Here is a 21,203-nt window from a genome sequence, read left to right on the forward strand (position 1 = left end):
AGAAAATAATTGGTAGAATACTGTTAGTCAGGCACACAGAACCATCACAGTGAGAAATGCCCAGTGTTCTGGTCTAAGGATTTTAGCACTTGCACTGTGGGAGGCGCTCAATCTGATTTAGCAGTTGCACTCTGATATCATTAAAATGAAGTGGCCCCAATAAAATAAATAGAAGTCAATCTTAGCTATAGCTCTCAGGTGTTTCATTGCTCTGTTTCACCCTTACTTACTAGTTCCCACTGCACGAGAGGTAGCTGTAAAGAAAGTCTCTGATAGGCAAACTACATTATCAACAGAATCATGCATGTGAACGATGACATCTTTGCTTTAGCACTGATGAGCAAGTGTAATCTTGAAGGTCACTGCTACGAGATGATAGGTGCCTACAATCTTGATTTTCATACGATTCTTGATCACTTGCCCTGTGATTGCATCTCCTTCCTCATTCAACACTTACATGAACTTATTCTCATTCTGACTGGATTTTCCTAGGAACATGAGGTGAAAAATCTATATACTAAAAACTATAGGACACTGATGAAAAAAATTGAAGACACAGGTAAATGGAAAGATATCCCATGTTCAGATTGGAAGAACTAATATTTTTTTTAATGTCCATACTGTCCAAAGTGATCTACAGATTAAATGCAATCCCTATAAAAATCCCAATTGCATTTATCAGAAATTTTTTTCATAGGAAAAACAATACTAAAATTCAGATGGAAACACAAAAGACCCCAAATAGCCAAAGCAATCTTGAAGAAGAAAAACAAAGATGGAAGCAACACACTCTCTGCTTTTAAACTATATTACAAAGCTGTAGTAATTAAAACAGTGTGGTATTGGCATAACAGACACATAGACCAATGGAACTGAATAGAGAGCACAGAGATAAACCCACATATATGGTCAACTAATCTTTGATAAGGGTACCAATAATATACCCTTAGGAAAGGAAAATCTCTTCAATAAATGGTATTAGGAAAACTGGATATCCACCATGCAAAAGAATGAAATTGGACCCTTATCGTACAGCATATACAAAAAAAATAACTAGAAATGAATTACAGACTTAAATGTAAGATCTGAAACTGTAAAATTCCTAGAAGAAAATATAGGGGGAAATCTCCTTGCCACTGGTCCTGGCAAAGATTTTTTGCATATGATAATGAAATAGGAACAAAAGCAAAAATAAACAAGTAGGGCTACGCCGAACTAAAAAGCTTCTGCACAGTAAAGGAACCAATCAACAAAGTGAAAAGTCAACCTATAGAATGTGAAAAAATATTCGCAAACCATTTATCTGATAAGAGGTTAATATCCAAAATATGTAAGGAATTCACACAACTCAATAGCTAAAACACAAATATCCAATTTAAAAATGAGCAAAGGACCTGAATAAACATTTCTCCAAAGAATACATACAAATCACCAACAGATACATGAAAAAAAATGCTCAACATCACTAATCACCAGAGAAATGCAAATCAAAACCACAATAGATATCACTTCACACCTATTAGGATATCTATTATCAAAAAACCAGGAGATAAGTGTTGGCATGGGTGTGGAGAAAAGGGAACCCTATATACACTGTTGATGGATATGTAAATTGGTACAGCCATTCTGCAAAACAGTATGGAGGTTCCTCAAAAAATTAAAAATAGAGCTACCATATGATCTGACAATTCCACTTTAGGTATATATCTAAAGAAAATGAAATCAGTATGTCAAAGAGATATCTTTACTCCCATGTTCACTGCAGCATTATTCACACTAGCCAAGATATGGAAACACCTAAGTGTCCATTGACAGATGAATGGATAAAGAAAACATTACATATATACACACACATACATTATATACACACACACAATGAAATATTATTCAGCAATAAAAAGGAAGGAATGAGTCTGGAAGACTTTATGCTAAGTGAAATGGGCCAGACAGGAAAAGACAAATATTGTATGACGAATATACTCTCTCACTTATATGTGGAATCTAAAAAAGTTGAACTCAAAAACAGAGAGTAGAATAGTTGTTGCCAGGAACTGGGTGATGGGGGGGAATGCGGAGATGTTCCTCAAAAGGTATAAACTTTCAGTTACAGGATGAACAAATTCCGGGGGTCTGATGTGTAGCAGGGATAGTCATGGATGTATTAATCTGATTGTGATAATCATTACACACATATATGTATATCAAATTATCACATTGCACACCTTGGATATATACAATCTTTGTCAATTAAATATTTTAAAATAAAAACATTAAAAATAAATTTTAAAAAATCTAAATGTCATTTCTTCAGGGAAGATTTATCACTCCATCATGACTGGGTTATGATCCCATTTTCTACTAATCTTTATTTCTTTTGTCTAGCACCTAAACACTAATTCCTTCCTCCCTCTCTCTCTGTTTCTCCTTTTCTCTCTTGACTAAGCTGCTGAAGGCAGGATAACCATATCTGTCTTGAGAACTACCAAACCCTGCAATGTCTGACAGCTTCTGATACACCATAGTTGCTCATTATTAAATGACTGATGATTTCTCTGCCTGGTTTCCAACCCATCTGGAGTTTTCTTTCTTTCTTTTTTTTTTTAAAAGATGACCGGTAAGGGGATCTTAACCCTTGACTTGGTGTTGTCAGCACCATGCTCTCCCATGAGAGCCAACCAGCCATCCCTATATGGGATCCGAACCCATGGCCTTGGTGTTATCAGCACCGCACTCTCCCGAGTGAGCCACGGGCCGGCCCTGGAGTTTTCAATAGGTAATCTAAGTCAGTGCTTCTCAAACTTTGATATGCATGAGTCAACTGGGAAGCTTTTGAAAATGTAAATTCTGAATTACTATGTTTGGACATTCTGTACTTCTAACAAGTTCCAGATTTTACCAATGTTGCTGGTCTATAGGCCACATTTTGAGGAACAAGTCAACACTTTAAAAAAGCAAATGATAAGCCAGACACGAAAGGGCAAATACTGTATGATCCCACTTATATGAGGTACTTAGAATAGTCGGATTTATAGAGACAGAAGTAAAATGGTGATTGCCAGAGTCTGGGAGAAAGGGAGGGGTACTATCTAACGAGTACAGAGGTTCAGTTTGAGATGATAAGTTTTGGAGACGGATGGTGATGATGGTTGCACAACAAATGTGAATAAACTTAATGTTACTGAATTGTACACTTAAAAATGGTTAAAATGGTAAATTTTATGATATGTATATTTACAATTATTTTTTAAAAAACAACTTAAAAACAAAGTCAAATGAAGCCCAAGTTGGTCCTGAAGCAAGGAGTCTGCCACCACAGGTACAGGATGGTGGTAGACACAGAGCCTGTCTCACCAGCCTCCAGGTGTCTAGGTTAAAGATAGCTTTAATGCTAACTCCCAAACAAATTGAAGTTGGTCTTAATGGGTCCCATACATCAGCCATACATACGTCCTAACTCTATTCAAAGGGTTTCTGTGAGAAACAAATTGCAGAGATTGTAGAACCTGAAGCTAATTTAGCTTACACATGTAAAGTGCATTTTCTGATCCAAACAATCTTCATTAGTTAGCTGAGACCCCAGATGAGTTACTACCAGAATGGAAAATTTCAGTTTGAAACTGAAATTCCTACTACTTATAACATGGTGCCTCTCAAAGTGAAATGCTTGACCAGAATCTGGTACCCCATCATCACAGAGACACATGAAATACTGTATATGTATATTTACTGAAGGAACCTTCAACAAATGACATTCTGGTGGCTGGGTTTCCATCAGAATTTTAGGTGTTGTTTGGGGATTAAACTCTTTTATTTACTCATCTTTTGAATTTTGATAATCCATTCATTTTATACTGAAGCTACAGAACATTTATGAGACAAGGATTTTCCACAGTAAATAGAGGACTACATTAAACATTACACCAGATGATAAAAGATTGTAGGATCACAGATTATGTTTCTACAACTTAAATCAGAAGTTAACCCTTCCTTTCCAGATGCTCACACCTTCCTCAGTACCTCTGGCTTGCACTAATCCTGTGGTCATGTAATGAAGATGAAAAACTTCATCATTGCCTATTTTTGATAGAGAACTTAACAAGACGTGTTTTCGGTCCAATAATCATCTGCTTACCTTGTTTACTTTTCTGAAACTGTATTATTTAGTCCGTTGAAGCTCTTGAGAGCAATTTTAATTCACTCAAAATTGAGACTAGAGCTTGCTTACCCTTTTTCTAAATAAAATCAAGTTGGTGCACAAGTGATTTTAATGATGGGTTGTGTGGTGACCCAGATTGGTAATAAGAAGCTTGCTACAAACGATGACTGGATATGAATTCTCTCAGCTTCTTCTACCTATATTGCTTTCTTAGATGCTCTAAAGCTTCCCAGAACACATAAAAGCACTTAGTGTATGTCTTAAGGAAATGCTTGTGAATGTATATTTTGGAATTCATCCTTTCTCTATACTCATTTATTTGTAGACACAAACAACTACTGAAATACAAAGAAAATATGAGAGACATTACTCATGCTGTCCAAATGCAACAAGAATCTGCTTTTTAAAAATCGGAGCCCTTTACTCTCAGGTGTAGATGTGGCAATAAAGTTTTAGAGCCCTCTGATGTTGAAACTCATTTTAAAAATAAAATATAGGGAAACTCCCCCACCCCCGCACCCCATCTCTTGCCCGTCCTAACATGCTGCCCAGAAGAAACATGGCTGGAGGCCCAGAGCAGTTATAGCTTGGGTGTTTTTGCTGCTATAATGTGATTGTGAACCAGTAGGTAATGCCTGTAGAGGTATTTATTAAGGAACCAGTCTCCAAACTGTCATGTAAGGCAAGAGAAATACCTTGGGAATCAGCCCAAAGTCTGATGCCACCTGAAAATGTACATAAGCCTTCTTCAGCGTTCCTCGTGGCTCTGAGCAATACGCAAGGGGTGAGCCTCCTTGACCTTGGTGGACCAGAGGTCAGAAGTGAAATACAGAGGGTCGAGTTAGTGGATTTCAGAGTAAGAATAATGAAGATAGGGAAATGGATTTACTCCAGTGTTAACCAGTGAAATTAAATGCAGAAAGTTTGCATGTTTTTAAACAAACAAAAAATGGTCAGGCCGGCCCGTGGCTCACTCGGTAGAGTGCGGTACTGATAACACCAAGGCCACGGGTTCGGATCCTATATAGGGATGGCCGGTTAGCTCACTGGCTGAGCGTGGTGCTGACAACACCAAGTCAAGGATTAAGATCCCCTTACCGGTCATCTTTTTTAAAAAAAAAAAAATGGTCTCATTTCTACCTGTCATCAGTAAGTTCATGCTCACTCTACTGGAACTATTCTCAAGTCAAGGACCTAGCAAATCACCCCATGTGATATTACATTTCTATTTTGAGGTCACCTTCTACTATCTTCTTTGCTCACTATAACATAAATTCATACAAAATTGTGCTAATCATTCCTACTGTGATTTTGATTAGGTTTACAAATATCCTGGTGGCAATTATTAATAGACGTGAATTATTCTTGTTGGCACAGATCTATCTGCACCCAAACTAGTATTTTTTGCAAGATAACGTGGTACTTCAAAAACTATGCTTTCCTTTTTGATGTTATTTTAACCACCCTGAGACACATATTTCCTAGGATTCTCATCTCTTTCTCTGAGTTTTTTCACCACCATTCTTAATTCCATGAGGAAAAGGGATATGCAAATTTAATTCCTATCCACCTCATGCCCAGCCTTACTTTCTCTAAGTGACAACAAAATTTAAGCTTTACTTCTGGGAAGGAGAAATTAAGTGATTATACCTACCCATCCTATTCTTTCTCAAGAAGTTATAATTAAGAATGGAAGACTTTTATTCCCACCCCACCACAACCCGGGAGATTACATGACTACAAATTCCCACGTTTTTAAAGGTAATCATGAGAACACAGAGTTCATGCTTGGCAAGGGTGAAGCATGGAAGCTTTACTTAGAACATTTTGCCCATATTCCTTCAAAGTGCCCCAGTTTCATAATGTGACTTTACCTAAATTAAATTTGCAAAGCTCAAAAACACATAACTGATTGTATTTAGTTTCAATACGAATTGATTTATGATTTCTAACTGGCAGTAACCACCACTCTACCTACCCAATGTATAAATAAATGCCTTAAGTTCCAGCTAGCTACTTTGGGAGGCTGGGAAAGCACAGGAAAAACAATGGGCTATAATACCAACACCCTGATGACTCACTTAAGTGAAACAAAAGTGTATGTCCAACTGCACATAACACACATGCATCAAAAAAGACAGGTCAACAATACCTAAACTCTTTATTTCACCAACCAGTATTTCTGATTCTCTTCCTGATGCTGGATTTAAAAACCGTAGCAGTCTGCAAATACTGCAGTCACACTTCCTATATCCAGAAAAAGGGGCCCAGATGCAGGAGAGGTCAGGCCCCAAGCTGTTTCTGGGTGGGGAAAGTGGCAAAGATTTCTCTGTAACAGTCTGTGTCAGTTTTCTAACTTAACTAAATGACTTTAAGCTCTGTATCATCTCCAAACTTTTCTCTGTGGTACCTAGGACAGAAAAACACTCATCTCTCACATACACAACACCAGTGGGGAATCGGGAGAAGGGAGAAGGGAGAAGGCATTATACAGGCACCAGTCAAATCTTTTCCTCAGCCAGAAAATGGGTTTCTGATTCAGTTTAATGACAAGGAGTTGTGTAAAACTGTGTTGAATGTGTCCTGCCTCTTTCTCAAAGTGAGCTGAGTTGCGTTTTTACAAAGGGAAATATTTCCCATGATAATGGTTAATTACACTCTATAAAAAAATAAAGTTGCTCCTATCTCTATGAGTAGCATAAAAGGTGCTTCCAAGAATCCAGGGATGCCTACATCCCAGACACAGCCAATTCCTCACAGACAGCTATATGGAAAGCATAAAACCCTTCTGTCAACTTTTGGTGGCGAGGGGGTGGTATTTGGAGAAGATGTGAGATGGATTTTTTTTATTCCCCCCATCACCAAAAATTATAGGTCTGTGCACACACTCATACATTCAGACACACATACATACCCATTTTCATGAAAATTTTTCCTCCCTCTGACTACAGGATCCCAGAATATAGCCTTCTTCAGGCTGAGAGACAATACCTGCTAAGTGCACGGATCTAGTATATCAACATACTATATAAGGTTCCTGTGTTGTCTCACAGACTGAGGAGGTAGGAGCAAGGAGTGAATACTCATGGGAGATTTGCTTTGTCTTAAATCCAGTCTACTCGGCAACACTCTCAGGTCCTGGGGCTGGAAGAGGTTCTGCGGCCACCATATGGTGAATGACCTGATGGTCCCAGCCCACTGTGGTAAGAAGGGAGTGATTGAGTGGGGACCAAGTGGCATCTCTCACAAAGTCTCTGTGGGCTCGGCTTCTAAACCTATGAGAGAGAGAAAAAAGCAAAGTTTGGGCATAGTAGAGACAAGAAAAAAAAGCAGACCTGCAGAAGAACGAGAACTTGCACATCCAGGGCACGTTTTTTGGTGTGTTACACACATTACACCATCTATATGGCCTCATCACCAAGACAGCAGTATAGCTATCCACAGTGGATGTCATCAATAATCCAATCCTGTCCTCTATTTTCATGGATGAAGAAATGGTGGATAGAGTGAGGTAGTGATGTTGGTCAGGGTCAGGCAGCAAATCGTGGCAAAGAGAGCACAATTCAGATCTCCTGTCTGGTGCCTTTTGCCCTATAGCAGACTGCATTTCATATACACTGTTCTTTATGTGAAAAGGGTAGACTGCCCCCTTGTGGGAGAGGGCTGGAATGCTAGACTTAGAAATCCCATCCCCTACCCGTGTTCCTCCTCTACCAGGGTTGTAGCTGGTGTGTATCAGCCCCAGGAACAGGCAAACAGTAAAGATCTGCCTGCTTCCATCACCCAGTCCCCTCAGATACAGATGGAGAATTCTCCTTCCAAAGAGACAATGAATGCCATTTTCTGGAGAGAAAAAGGGCCCAGCCACCCACCCACCACTGCTCCCCATCCCTGATTCCTGATCACAGGATTCCACTTCACACTTACACCTCGGAAAGGCTGGAGTCCAGCACAGCAAGTGAGCAGTCTTCACTGAGAGAAGCCAGGAAGGGAACGCTAAGAAAGGGAATAGTATGCAAAAGGTAAAGCCCATGGATCCCAAGACAAAACCTTGACAGGACTGGCCTCACTCCCACTGGAAATTGACCCAGAGGAGAAAGCAGCCTATTTCTCACTTTTGGTTAAGGTATGGCTACCACTCAAGTCCACATTTCAAGTCCCAAAGAAAGATGAGAAAAATGGAGCAAAGCCAGGATTGACAATCATCCTGGCAACTAACCACCCCATCTGGTCCCTCTCTAGAGCTTCAGCAATAACTCAGAAACACAGGCTCTTCCAACCCCACAATATTAATCATTTTGGGTGTTATGCAGGAATGAAACCACATTTCAGCCATTTTCAGTCAGAGACTGTACAACCCAAGAAAGCACTATAGTCTTAAGAGATCTCTGACATTCTGAAACCTCAGCTAAAGCACTGTCTGCTTTAAGGAGCTACGTAATCAGGTAATGCTTTGCCAACATACACATCCTCCCTCACTGTTCCCATTCACATCCACCAAACCCCTGATGACAATGAATAGTACCTGTGTGGGGAGAATACCAGCCCAGTGACACACTGGGAGTGTACAGCTGAGCTGAGGGCACAGCTTGCATTCTTAGTGTCCACAAGGGAGACAGTACCATTTTCATCACCTACAGAAAAGAGAGGAAGCATGTCACGGTGGTTAAGAGCATGCGCTTTGGGGTCAACCAGACCTGGATTTGAATCCTAGTTCTTCAGGCTTGGACAAATTAACGATTCTGCGCACCAGTTTCTTCTTTTATAAAGTAGGAACAATAAGTCATTGGGTGGTTGTGAAAATTAACAGATGAAGTAGTTATTATTTTAATCACAAACTATATCACCACACGCACGGCCTCATTGCCTTGACAGTGCCACACCTACCCACAGTTGAACAGAATTCCCTATAGAGCAATCACCTTGCTTTGTGGCTCACTGACTTCTAGCCATGCCCAGAATACAGGAGCCCGAACAAACAATCAAGAATCAAATCCACTGGGGAAAAAATCATTATGTTCTCTAAAGCTAAACTAAGACTACTTTTGGATCATCCCATCTCCCCAGCCCTCATTAGGATAATTCATTTAGTTCCCAAAGGTGCTGATGAAACTGAGCAAGAAGAGCCTTGTGCACTACAGTGCTAGCTCTTTCTTTCTCATCCTCCCCCTTCCCAGAGTCAATATGCAGTTTGACATGCTGCCTTACCAAAGACAAAGACTTCACTTTGCTGAGGATGCCAAGCCAGTGAGGTAGAAAGGTAGCCAGAAGCACTGCAGCCTGCAAAGGAGAGAAGAGGGGTCTAGAACAACAGTCAGAGCCCAGAAGAAGCAGTTTCTCAAATGAAATTACTCTCAATCAGGGTTTCCCAAGCCCTACTAAGGCAATAGTGTCCTTATCCTTTACCCTCACAACATACATTTATTTATCATCAGCCTCCTACCATTTCTGAACACAAATTACAGCAAGTTTCAAGCACTTCAGGCATGAAGATAATTCTGGCCCCTCTGTCCACCCATCTAACAAAGTGAATCACCCACCCGTGAACCAGACCTTTCTCTTGGTACTCATTGCACAGAATAGGGTTAGCAGAGCCTCGGTGGGAAGGACATTATGTCATTTATGCCTAGTGACTGGTAATCTGGCAACTTTGCTTTGACTCTGGACAAAGAAAGCCTTTTCCAGGTGGATTCCCAGTACCACCCTCCCACCACTGGCTCTCAGACTCACCCATCTGTGATGCTGGCTTGGGACAGCGCGTATCCCAGAGTAAAATTCTACTGTCCTAAAAGAAGGAGGATCAGAAAAAGGATTTCACAATCCAAAAGAGGAGCTGCTGGCCAGAAGTTCTCCATACCAGAGGCTATGGCCTACAGAGGGTCAAGGTGTGGTTAGGGAAGGAGAAGAGGCTGTATCTCACCTCACCACATGAAAGAAACATGTAGTCCTGGTAGGGAGAGGCAGCAACACAGGTGACCTGCCCAGCATGAGCTGTAAAGAGAGGAAGAGAAATGTCACAGAGAAGAAGCTGAAGGCCATACACGAAGGCAAGCCCAGATATAATCAACGGACAGGAAGGAGAGTGTGAAAAACAGGCCTAGTCTCGTGATGCAATTTAATAAATTTTGTCTGAAACTATGGATTAGACAAAACCTAAGAAGAAAGGCTGATGGAGTTATAAAACCTGAAAAGGCTTCAGAAAAAAAGAACTAGTAAAGACAATAAAGGAGAAATTAGGGGCTTAGTAAGAATAGTGAAGGAATTTACAATTAAGACATTCCAGATATAGGGGCTAAATAGTTCTAGAACAGCAGTTTTCATAATGGAGTACACATACCTCCAAGCAGCATACAGAAACTTGCAAGGAAGTTCTGGTTACTGATGTTGACCTGCCTCTACTTTCACAATCACTCTTCTCCCATGTTATAGAGGGAACACATACATACCTCTCACCCATACCAAATCTTTCCATAATACAATTCTCAAGGGTGTAAAAATCTGAGGGTTCCAAATTAAGGGGAAAGGGGCTTTTCCTATAAGAGCCAAAGAGCAAAAGAGCATCTGTGTAAAATTCAGTGAAGAGGACTGACCCTATTTCAGTCATACCACAAACATAAGTGTGTGATTTATCTCTGTTTCTGTCTAATAATGAGAACTGAAAAATATGATAGACGGTGTCGTCAGGACACATCTAACAAGTTTATCTGAATTTAAAAATAAAGTCAGACTTTTTCCGACAGAAAGTTAAGTCTAATTCAGCCAACTTGCTTAACAATGCAAATTGATTTTTACCAGTTAGGGTGTTTGGTAGACATTTTGCATAAATTAAATGGGCTTAATCTGCAAATCCAAAATCTTGACAAACATATACTTGAAATAACTGTATAATAAATGATATGCCAGAAATTACCTCCCGTTCAACTACTTAAATGTAAAATCTTTTAGATATCAATTTAAGAATATATGAGAGGTACAGTTTTTTCAAAATACTTTTTTGGTTTTTTTTGTTTTGTTTTGGCAGCTAGCTGGTATGGGGATCTGAACCCATGACCTTGGCATTACCATCAAAATGCTTTTAAAAGATCTATATGTAAAACATTTTGAAGATCATTGCTACATTTAATTAGAGGCTGTGGAACCCATCTTCTCTAAAGTCATTTTAGTAGGCTTTCCGCTAGTATGAATGTAGCCCTGCCCTGAGGCAGAAGGATAGGATTAAACGGCCTTCCACAGTTCTTTCCTAGCCCAAGAATCCATAGAAAGCCAACAGGATGATAAGTCAGAAAAGGAATTTAATGCTTAGCTGAAAAAAGCAAAATTCTGGGACAAGCACCATGGTGGTATACAAAAGATGAAGAATACATGGTTCCTCTACCTTCAAAGGATTTCAAATTCAGTGAGGGAAATAAGACACAAACACAAAGAACTAAGGAAAAAGGCTGAAAGAGAGAAGTGCTGAAGAGTTAGCCAGGAAAGCACATTTTATGTCTAAGAAATAAAAGGCAAGTGTAATAGACTTCAGGCACTGGCATTTTGACATTATTGTTGGACTATGTGCAAGTGACCCTGAAGGTTAAGGATATGTATGAGTTATTTTGCTCTGGCACATAATTAAAACATGCACTTTGAAGTTAGAAATGGCAAGAAAGGCATTTAGCCATTAAGAGAACCACAGCGATCACCCAGCATCTAAATTTCATATCCACACATCCATTAGGGCTCTAGACATTACCTCCATGAAGAATGGCTCCCAAAATAAAGTTAACTGCTAATATTCAATATTTATCCCCCGAGAATGTCAAGGACCTAATGTAATTGGATTAAATTAGCACATATGCTTGAATGAGTAATGACAGTAAAAGGGCTTGAATACCATAAGAAAATGGGATTTTAATCTGCAGGCCATAAGAAACCAATGAATGACCTAAAGAGTCAAAACTTATAAGTGGGGCCGGCCCGGTGGCGCACTGGAGAGTGCGCCGCTTGGGAGTGCGGCGGTGCTCCCGCCGAGGGTTCGGATCCCATGTGGAGACCGGTTCCCGCTCACTGGCTGAGCGTGGTGCAGGTGCAACACCGAGGGTTGTGATCCTGTTACCGGTCAGTAAAAAAGACAAAAAGGAATAAAAAAAAAAAAGAAAGAAATCATTTCAGTGCCTTGATCTTTCCAGATTCAGATCTAAGATGTATGACCTTTGTCTCTCCCAAGAACCCACACATCAAGACAAAAGTTTCTTCTCTCTGTGCGGGTCACTTCTGTGGCCCATATAGGGTCCTTCCTCAATCTGCTTCTCGTCTCTGGCATCAGGAAAGTCTGGCCCAGTCTAGATTTATTAATATCTTAGTATAACAGCATGCAGTATTACTTGCTATGGCATTGACGGTACATTTTTGCTCCTCAGGGGGAAGGTAATTAATAGCTATTATGTGTGTTTATAAGTGAAGAGATGAAAGTCAACGTCATGTGAGATAGGTGAAGCATGAAAGTAAATGGGGGCGTAAAAAACAGATAGGAAGCTGATCAACCAAATGGAAAAAGACTCAGAAGAACTTGGAGACCAACTAACAGTGGGAAAGCAGAAAGAGTGAAAGAGAAGTGAAGAGTTTGAGCCCTCTGTAGCTGAGAACATGGCAAAGCCATCAGTAGAGATATGGAGATTGAGAGAAAAAAAACAAGGGGTAGATATTAGAGCCTAACTACAGTTTTGGAAAGAAAGTATCAAGCAGGAGAACATGGAACTGCTGCTCCTAATACCCAAGCAAAGTTTGAAGAGCCCAAAGGGGAGAATAAAAACAAATGAGCTAAGGCCAAGACTGAAAAGGAAAGAATACTCACCTCGATATGAATTCAGCACCATCTGCTGAGCAAGGTCCCAAACCTTGATGCTAAGAAGCAAAAGGAAACAGACAACCTTAACAGACACTTAACTACACTATCAACATAAAAACATGTTGAAACAAGAACTTCTTTTAACCAGTATGTCCCATGTCTTCGCCTCCTGGACTCCTGCTATGATCTATTTAAAATGGATTGCAAAATCTCTACGGAAATCTTATAGACATGCTATAATTATTCACTGGGATGTTATAATGGGCCTAGAGGTTAACAGGATAGTAATGATACCCAAAGGAGGCCTAACAGCAGGAATGATGATAACAAGGACCCACCAGAAGTCTTTGCTACCACTGACAGCTTGTGTTCCAGAGCTCAGGACACTGACTGTAGACACGATGTCATCATGTTCATACTTGCAGAACTTGCTGACAATAAGTGTCTCATTTTCATCCAGCTCCCACAATTCAACAGCACCTGTTCAGGGCAGGGTAGGGTAGGGTGAGGTGGGGGTGGGGCGATAAGGCAAACATGAACTTGGATTTTACCAAGACAGTAACTCACCACTGGGACTCAAGTAGTCACTGTCACTAAACTAACAAAACAATTTATTCCTGTAATAGCAAAGTCCACATCATTAGAGGATTTAGCTAACTTTCAAACCATTTGGTTTTATGCTGCATTACTTGTTTGCTAATAACAGCCCAGACAACTAAGTGGGGAAAGCTCCTAGCACAAGACAGGGAAAGTTGGAACGGCCTGTAAATGCCATTATTCTGCTTCCAGTGAGAGAACACTGGAAAATCAATTCACATGGGACAAGGATGAAGTCTCCACAACTGTCTAAACAGCATACAGCCCAGGGATATTAGCCCTTCCTAATTATTCGGGCACTAATAAACATTTGCTGAACTACGTGAATAAATGTCTTCCAGAGTCTTAAATATGTTGAATAACTGAATGTCTTACACAGTGACTGGCTAAGTACAGAAACCCCCCAAAAGTTGTCTTTAATATGTAGTGTTCAAGCTCAAGTGTCAGTGTCTCAGTCTTTAACACCCCACTTTTATTAATTTTTTTTTTTAAAAGATGACCGGTAAGGGGATCTTCACCCTTGACTTGGTGTTGTCAGCACCACGCTCACCCAGTGATCTAACCGGCCATCCCTATATGGGATCCGAACCCGTGGCCTTGGTGTTATCAGCACCACACTCTCCCAAGTGAGCCACGGGCCGGCCCATAACATCTCACTTTTAAACTTCCATGCAATGACTGCCAATTTCGTTTTTGGGGGGGAGGCGGGGGAGCCAGCTGGCCGGTAAAGAGAACCCAACTCTTGACCTTGGTGTTACAAGGCTATGCTCTAATCAACTAAGCTAACTGGCCAGCCTCTAATTCTTATTTTTGTTTTTAATACCAAAGTCTCCACTGCTGAGTCTGACATTCAAAACAAAGAAAGCAGAATGAAGGCATTTAATTTAAGAAGAAAACGAAAAAATGGAAAAAGGTAGCTCAGATTGGCCTCAGCATCATCTTAGCACTGACTATGAGACATTAAGGACTGACCTGTACCCCAAGCCTCCATTCCACCCAGGAGTATGAGGGGAAAGGAAAGCGACTCACCTGAATCCGAAGCCACTAGGATACCTCTGTCGCCCACCCAAGTGAGGTCAGCTACTCCGGCCTCCGTCTGGACTCCGGCGGAGCAGAAGCCTTCGTTGGGGGCGGCACAAGGGTCCTTGAAAAGCCATAGGGAGCCGGCCCAGCAGCGACCACTCAGGCTGGAGGCCCCGAGCAGAAGCGCCCCATCTACGGGGAGTACGAGCTGTCAGCGCGTGAGGGGTGGAAGGGCTCGTCTCCATGGTGACCGCACCGTCCAGCACCGGGCCGAGTCTGGTTCTGAGCTCAGGAACCCGGGGCAGGATTGGGGACAGGTCAGCAACGCGAGGTAGGCGGCAGATGGCATGCGAGGCGAGGGTGGATCAAAGGGTCAGTCCCGGGGAGGGGCGCCCCGGACTGGGGTGAGGGAGCTCCCAGGCCGGGGATCTCGACTCACCAGACCGATACCGCGCAGCCTCCAACTGCCGTTCCATACAGGCGGGCGCACTGGGGGGAAGGTTCCACTCGCGAGCCGCCAGGGGTACAAGGGGGGTCGGGATTTCCTTCCGCATCTCCACGGTTCCAACTCCAACCTAGACCCAAAGCGGACGCCGGCCCGAGATTCAGCTCCGGCGACAATCCCCACGTGGTGCACCTCAGAGCCTCTGCCCCTCTCCGGAGGAGACAGCAACTATATTTCTCGCGAGAATTGCTTCTACGCTTTCATCCCAGTTGGCAGCTGCCGCCCCCCGGCAACAAGTTCTCAGAGCTCTATGTCTCTTCTCGCGAGAAAAAAAATCTCCAGACGATAGTTGAAGGAAAAGAGGGCACGATGTTCTCTTCTCGCGAGCCTTGTGAGCGGCCATCTTGCTACTGCCCTGACAGGTTCTCCGGTTGGGGTCACAGAGACTTTTGAGTCCGCTACCTGGACCTTCTCTGACCATGCTATCCCGGGTGGTTCTTTCTGCCGCCGCCACAGTGGGTGAGGAGTGTTGACCCTGGTCTGAGCTATCAGCGTGATTGGAAAGAAGCGAGTCTAGGAGGTCACGGGGCGGGGGGCGGCGAAAGGGAGTGAAGAAAGGCGCAGCAAGTCTTTGGGCCCGACTGGGGATTGATCAGCGCCGCTCAGAAGGGAGCGGGGCCTCGGGGGGACGGCAAAGAGGGGTGCATGGCTTTAGTGATCAGGCCTCGCGGGGACCGAGGAAGGGGCACACTAGATTTCACCTTGACTTTGCTGACCCGCGCCTTGTGTATCTGCAGCGCCGTCTTTGAAGAACGCAGCCCTTCTAGGTCCAGGGTAAGCATGAGGAGTATAATACTCCCCTTTGTCCTTGTTTTATCACCTCGTCTCATTTCTTGGTTTCCTCCTCTTAGCTTTAAGCCAGAAATTACGTTCTTCAGGTAATTTTGGACGCTTAAGGTCTTATTCACACACTTGTTCCTGTAACTGCCTGGGGCGTCCTCATATCACCTGATGACAAAGACTTTAAGAGGATAAATAATGTGTTCTAACTAGACACTGGGTTTGGTGTCTTCTAGGCCCCACCCCTTTCCCTATGACCTTCAGCTAAACAGCCCAATCTGAGTTACTAGATTACGTACCCAGGAACAAATTTTGTCAGGTAAAACAGTGAAGCCATGTTGTTTTCAGCCCCAGATTCCTAGTTTTTACTGCCAGACTATGAGTTAGAGAAATTATTCACTGATTCAGTAAATGTTTATCTTGACACCCACATAACCAAGAATACAAAAATGAGTAAGGCTAAGTACCTGCCTTCATGGAGCTCACAAAGTCCAGGAGGAGAAGCAGCTATAGAGTAATGGGTTAGAGTGAGGGCTCTAAAGCTTAGAACAGGGTGTACCTGGCTACACTTACTAGCTCTGTGACTTCAATTCCCTCATCCGCAAAATGGAGATAATTGTACATTACAGGTTATGAGAATTAAGAGGCTTAATTCTTGTGAAACGCTAAAAACAGTGCTTGATACGTAGAGTGTGCTTAGTAAATGTTAGCAGCTATTACTATTAAAATTATTTCATAAAACATGTCAGTTTTCTTTGAAATTTCTCTTATTGCTTCCAAACTGAGTCTTAAAGCTTGCAAAGTTTGGTAACCTGTGGCTTGAAAAAGTGAGTTTAATATATCTGTAATTAAGTCTTCTGTATGCAATAAAGTGAGGCTATAATTGACTGCTTCTAACTTATCAGAGAAAAAGGACTCCATACATGTAAACAAATAATAGTAATACAGATAATAAATAAAATAACTATAAATACAAGATACAAAGAATATCTTTGATTTTCTTTTACACTCTGTATCTAGTACATCAGCAAGGCTTTTCTTCCAGATAATATCTAGACTCTGACCACTTCTTCCACTCCCACTACTGCTGATATATGAACCACCATCAACTTTCACCTAGGCTATTTCAGTAGTCTCTTAACTATTCTCCTTGCATCTCTATTCTTGTCCCGTTTTAGCCCATTCTCACAGTAGTCAGAGGGATTATGTCAATCCCCCACCTGAAATCTTCCAAAGTTCTTCATCCCACTTCAAATTAAATCCAATCTTAGCATAACCCAGAGGCCCACCATGAATTGATCCCATCCTACTTCTTGATTCCATCTCCTTCTGATCTCTTTTTAGCTCATTCTCCAACTATATTGGACTTGCTGTTCCTCTGAAAACTCCCAAGCTCATTCTTGCCTCAGGATCTTTCTGCTTGCTCTTCTCACTTTTCCCCTGGTCATTGACTCAAATGTCATCTAACCTCCTACCAAAAAAGCCTTTCCCCACTCCATTCCTCCCTATCCCCTTACCTTGCTCCATTTTTCTTTTCTTTTTTTTTTTTTTGTCTTTTGTCTTTTTCCGTGTCCGGCAACGGATCACACCCCTCAGTGTTGCCCCCGTACCGGACCGGGGACCGGCAACGGGACTGCAACCCCCGGCGTTGCCCCCGCGCCTCGCTCAGCCAGTGAGCGGGAACCGGTCTGCATGTGGGATCCGAACCCTCGGGCGGGAGCGCCGCCTCCTACCAAAAAAGCCTTTCCCCCCTCCATTCCTCCCTATCCCCTTACCTTGCTCCATTTTTCTTTTCTTTTTTTTTTTTTTGTCTTTTGTCTTTTTCCGTGTCCGGCAACGGATCACACCCCTCAGTGTTGCCCCCGTACCGGACCGGGGACCGGCAACGGGACTGCAACCCCCGGCGTTGCCCCCGCGCCTCGCTCAGCCAGTGAGCGGGAACCGGTCTGCATGTGGGATCCGAACCCTCGGGCGGGAGCGCCGCCGCACTTCCCAAGCGGCACACTTATCCAGTGCGCCACCGGGCCGGCCCACTCCATTTTTCTTTATAGCACAGCAACTGCCTGAAATTGTATACATATCCATACTTCCCACATCCACACTTGATGTCAAAGGCTGGGACTTTGTTCATTGCTAAGTTCCCAGTGCCTTGCCTAAGTAGAAAGTCAGTAGATGTTTTGTTGATTAAATGAATGATTGTTAGCCCAAGATTGGGGAGACCTTTATAAAGAATGTGCTTGAGTTGTTCTGAGGGCTGCTTGGGCTTGGCAGTCATTGGCATGAAGTCATGGTATGAAGGGCATACCAGGCAGAAGGAGCAACATAAGGCAAGTTTTTGTTTTTGTTTTTTTTGTTTGTTTGTTTTTGAGAGTTGTAAGTAGTTCAATATGGCAGAAGGGTAGGAGAATGAAGGGAGATGAGGTTATAAAATTTGACAGGTACTAGACTGTGTATGCTATATTAAGTAGTTTGTTTTCTTTAGGTGGGAGAGAAGTCAAATTTTCATTTTATAAACATTGGCAGTAATGTGAGAAAAGAAGCAGAGAGACTAGGTTTCAAATTGTTAAAGTATTTTAAGCAAGAGATGAGGACTTGAACTAAGATAACCAATTGGGGAGATTTGCATCAGCCTAAAATGGGTTGTCTAGAGCTGTCATTTAAATCAGTGATTCTCAATCTGGGGCAATTTTGCCATCTAGGGGACTTTTGGCAACGTCTGGAGACATTTTTGGTTGATACCACTGGCTGCAGAGTCCATGTTTTTCTCTATTTCAATAATAATAGACACACAAAGTACTAGAGAGATCTATGAGCCTTATAGAAGGGATTTCAGTATTGGGTAGAAGGTTACATACAGACTTAAGTGCCTGTGATTAAGTCATTGCCCTGTCACAGTTAATTATTGGACTCTAACCTTCCTATTCCTAGTCCGTTATCTTTCCATTATTATAATTAGTAGGAAACTGTCTCAATCCTTATTCCCATTCATTGTTTCTGCTAATTTTTCATACATTGTATTCTCATTAAAGAATAGGCTTTAAATTTGTACAATTGCTACCTGTAGGGTATTGCAGGCAACAAGGATCTTTCACACAGGACAGCCAAGTCGTGCCCCTCTACCACCTCTTCCTGAATATGGAGGAAAAGTTCGTTTTGGACTGATCCCTGAGGAATTCTTCCAGTTCCTTTATCCTAAAACTGGTGTAACAGGTGAGCATTTGCCTAGTCTTTGATAGTATGTACGGATGGTCCCACTAATACCAAGTCAGCTGTTTTTAAAAGGATATTGTGAAGGTGATTCAATAAAACTGATTTGGTTGCTCTAACTTGTCTTTGGTATAAATTTACTTGGAATTTTAACTTAATTTTGTAGCATTGTTTCTATTTGTTGATATACCAAATTTTTTGAATGCCTGTTCTATGCCAGGCATATAGTGGTGAACTGTACCTGCCATTATAGAACATACATTCTACTGTAGGGTAGACAATAAAGAAATGAATAACTGTATAATGTATTGTTGGATAATGAAAAGAGCTATAGATAAAAATAAAGCCAGGTAAATCAATAGATGTCATTAAATTGTGTATGCATACACGTGAAAACAGAAATTAGACTATCTTTGTCCAGTTTTTCTCCTTTTGGAAAGGTATAAACTGTTTCAAAGCCTTGCATTTTCGTAATGCAATATGATTTCACTTATGTTATTTAATCCTTGCAACTGTCCTATGAAGACATTTTTATTATCCAGAAGAAGTAGAAAACAAATAATGTACTGAGATTGTGTTATCTCTTTAGTGACTGAGCTGGATTTGAATGTAGGTCCTCTGATTAAGTTTAGGGTTCTTTCTGCTACTACACATAGTGCTTTTCTTGCTTTACCCAAATACTGCTATGACTGTGGAACACTGGAAACCAAAGATTTTTTTAATCCTGGAGTAGCCTAAAGTAGCATTTCCCTAACTGAAATTTTAAGAAACATGAGTGTCCTCAGATTAAGTGATTAAAATGTTACATATGATAGGCCTTTCTTGCAAACCCACATTTAAAATTTATATATTAAAGGCAATTTAAAAAACAAAAAAACTGTTGAAACTTTGTATGGGAAACTCTGGGTAAAATATATTTGAATGTGTAACCCTTTTATTCTCATAATACATCCTAATATCCTTTGGTACTCAGAAACACTGTAAAATGCTGCCCTAAAAGCCTACTCTGTCCCTGCCGAACTTCTTGTGAGGAAGCACAGAGGTAAATCCTAAAGAAATACAAGTCATGGTTTGTGTCATTTCAGAACACATGGTCTGATTAAAGAAAAAGATAGCCATATTTGAAGCCTTATAATTAGGTGCTACAGGAGTTGAGAATCCTGATATTTTTAATTCATCCTTTTACATACATATTACTTTCTAGTTGTTTTTTGCTTATTTCTTGTGTCAGGTTGCTATTCAATAAAAAGAGGCAAGAGTGTATACATTTTATCTTGTCCAGTATTCCCATCAATAAATAATATATTTTGCTGGACAAATTACTTCAGAAAATAACATGACATCTTTGTAGAATAGTTCCTGTTTGTTGAGCTGTTGTGCTAGGTACTTTACATACATCATTTCTCAGTTTTATCAATGCTATGAAGAAGGTACTATTCCCATTTTACAGATAAGGAAACTAAGTTCAGAGATTATTTACATTGCTCAGTTTCTTATAAGTTGTAGAATCACAATACACATTTCCTTGAGTCCAGATCTTTGTTCTTTGAACTCTGCCATACTACTTCCCAACCTTGTGTTTTGTCTTTGAATCTGATTATTTTAAATCATTACTTAACTTTGCCCTCAACTAATCAAATACAGAAGTATACTTCTATCTTCTCTCCCTTTTAGACATAGCATATCCATTCATAAAATAACTTTCTTCTTTTAGGACCCTACATGCTCGGAACTGGGCTTATCTTGTATTGTCTCTCCAAAGAAATATATGTGATTACCGCAGAGACCTTCACTGGCATATCAGTAATAGGGTTATTTATCTATATAACTAAAAAATATGGTGCCTCTATTGGAAAATTTGCTGATAAACTCAATGAGGTAAGAATCATAAACCTTATTTTCCATTTTAGACTGTAGCAGAAATATTAAGGCCGGGCCGTCCTGTGGCTCACTCGGTAGAGTGTGGTGCTAATAACACCAAGGCCCCGGGTTCGGATCCCACATAGGGATGGCCGGTTCGCTCACTGGCTGAGCGTGGTGCTGACAACACCAAGTCAAGGGTTAAGATCCCCTTACCGGTCATCTTTTTTTTTTTTTTTTTTTTTTTT

General features: G+C 41.3%; 2 protein-coding genes across 2 annotated transcripts in view; one reads left to right on the plus strand and one right to left on the minus strand.

Annotated features, from left to right (window-relative positions):
* Positions 1-6,990: 6,990 nt before the first annotated feature.
* WDR77 (WD repeat domain 77) lies at positions 6,991-15,241 on the minus strand. The gene is made up of 10 exons (XM_008571931.1): positions 15,043-15,241; positions 14,610-14,795; positions 13,322-13,463; positions 12,990-13,039; positions 10,077-10,147; positions 9,887-9,941; positions 9,365-9,436; positions 8,682-8,790; positions 8,084-8,152; positions 6,991-7,431 (listed from the first exon to the last, which is right to left on the minus strand). Exons 1-10 carry the CDS (start codon positions 15,155-15,157, stop codon positions 7,272-7,274), a joined length of 1,029 nt encoding a protein of 342 aa, XP_008570153.1. The 5' UTR covers positions 15,158-15,241; the 3' UTR covers positions 6,991-7,271.
* A 192-nt stretch (positions 15,242-15,433) lies between these two features.
* ATP5F1 (ATP synthase, H+ transporting, mitochondrial Fo complex, subunit B1) overlaps positions 15,434-21,203 on the plus strand; it is a 13,244-nt gene continuing 7,474 nt past the window's right edge. Inside the window, exons 1-4 of the mRNA XM_008571942.1 lie at positions 15,434-15,567; positions 15,846-15,882; positions 18,953-19,098; positions 20,810-20,973. Coding sequence (XP_008570164.1) covers positions 15,528-15,567; positions 15,846-15,882; positions 18,953-19,098; positions 20,810-20,973 — 387 coding nt within the window. The 5' untranslated portion in view covers positions 15,434-15,527. The remainder of the gene's footprint in view (positions 15,568-15,845; positions 15,883-18,952; positions 19,099-20,809; positions 20,974-21,203) is intronic.

The sequence above is a fragment of the Galeopterus variegatus genome, unplaced genomic scaffold (assembly GCF_000696425.1).
Source record: "Galeopterus variegatus unplaced genomic scaffold, G_variegatus-3.0.2 Scaffold45, whole genome shotgun sequence".
NCBI classification, from domain to species: domain Eukaryota; kingdom Metazoa; phylum Chordata; class Mammalia; order Dermoptera; family Cynocephalidae; genus Galeopterus; species Galeopterus variegatus.

What these genes read in the sequence shown, in the direction of transcription:
- WDR77 (XM_008571931.1), bottom strand. Translation starts at nt 15,157, where the DNA reads ATGCGGAAGGAAATCCCGACCCCCCTTGTACCCCTGGCGGCTCGCGAG. An exon ending in TGTTTCTTTCATGTGGTGAG is followed by an intron (nt 9,942 to 10,076) that starts GTGAGATACAGC and finishes TCCTTCTTTTAG; the next exon opens with GACAGTAGAATTTTACTCTG. An exon ending in CAAGCCAGCATCACAGATGG is followed by an intron (nt 9,437 to 9,886) that starts GTGAGTCTGAGA and finishes TCTCCTTTGCAG; the next exon opens with GCTGCAGTGCTTCTGGCTAC.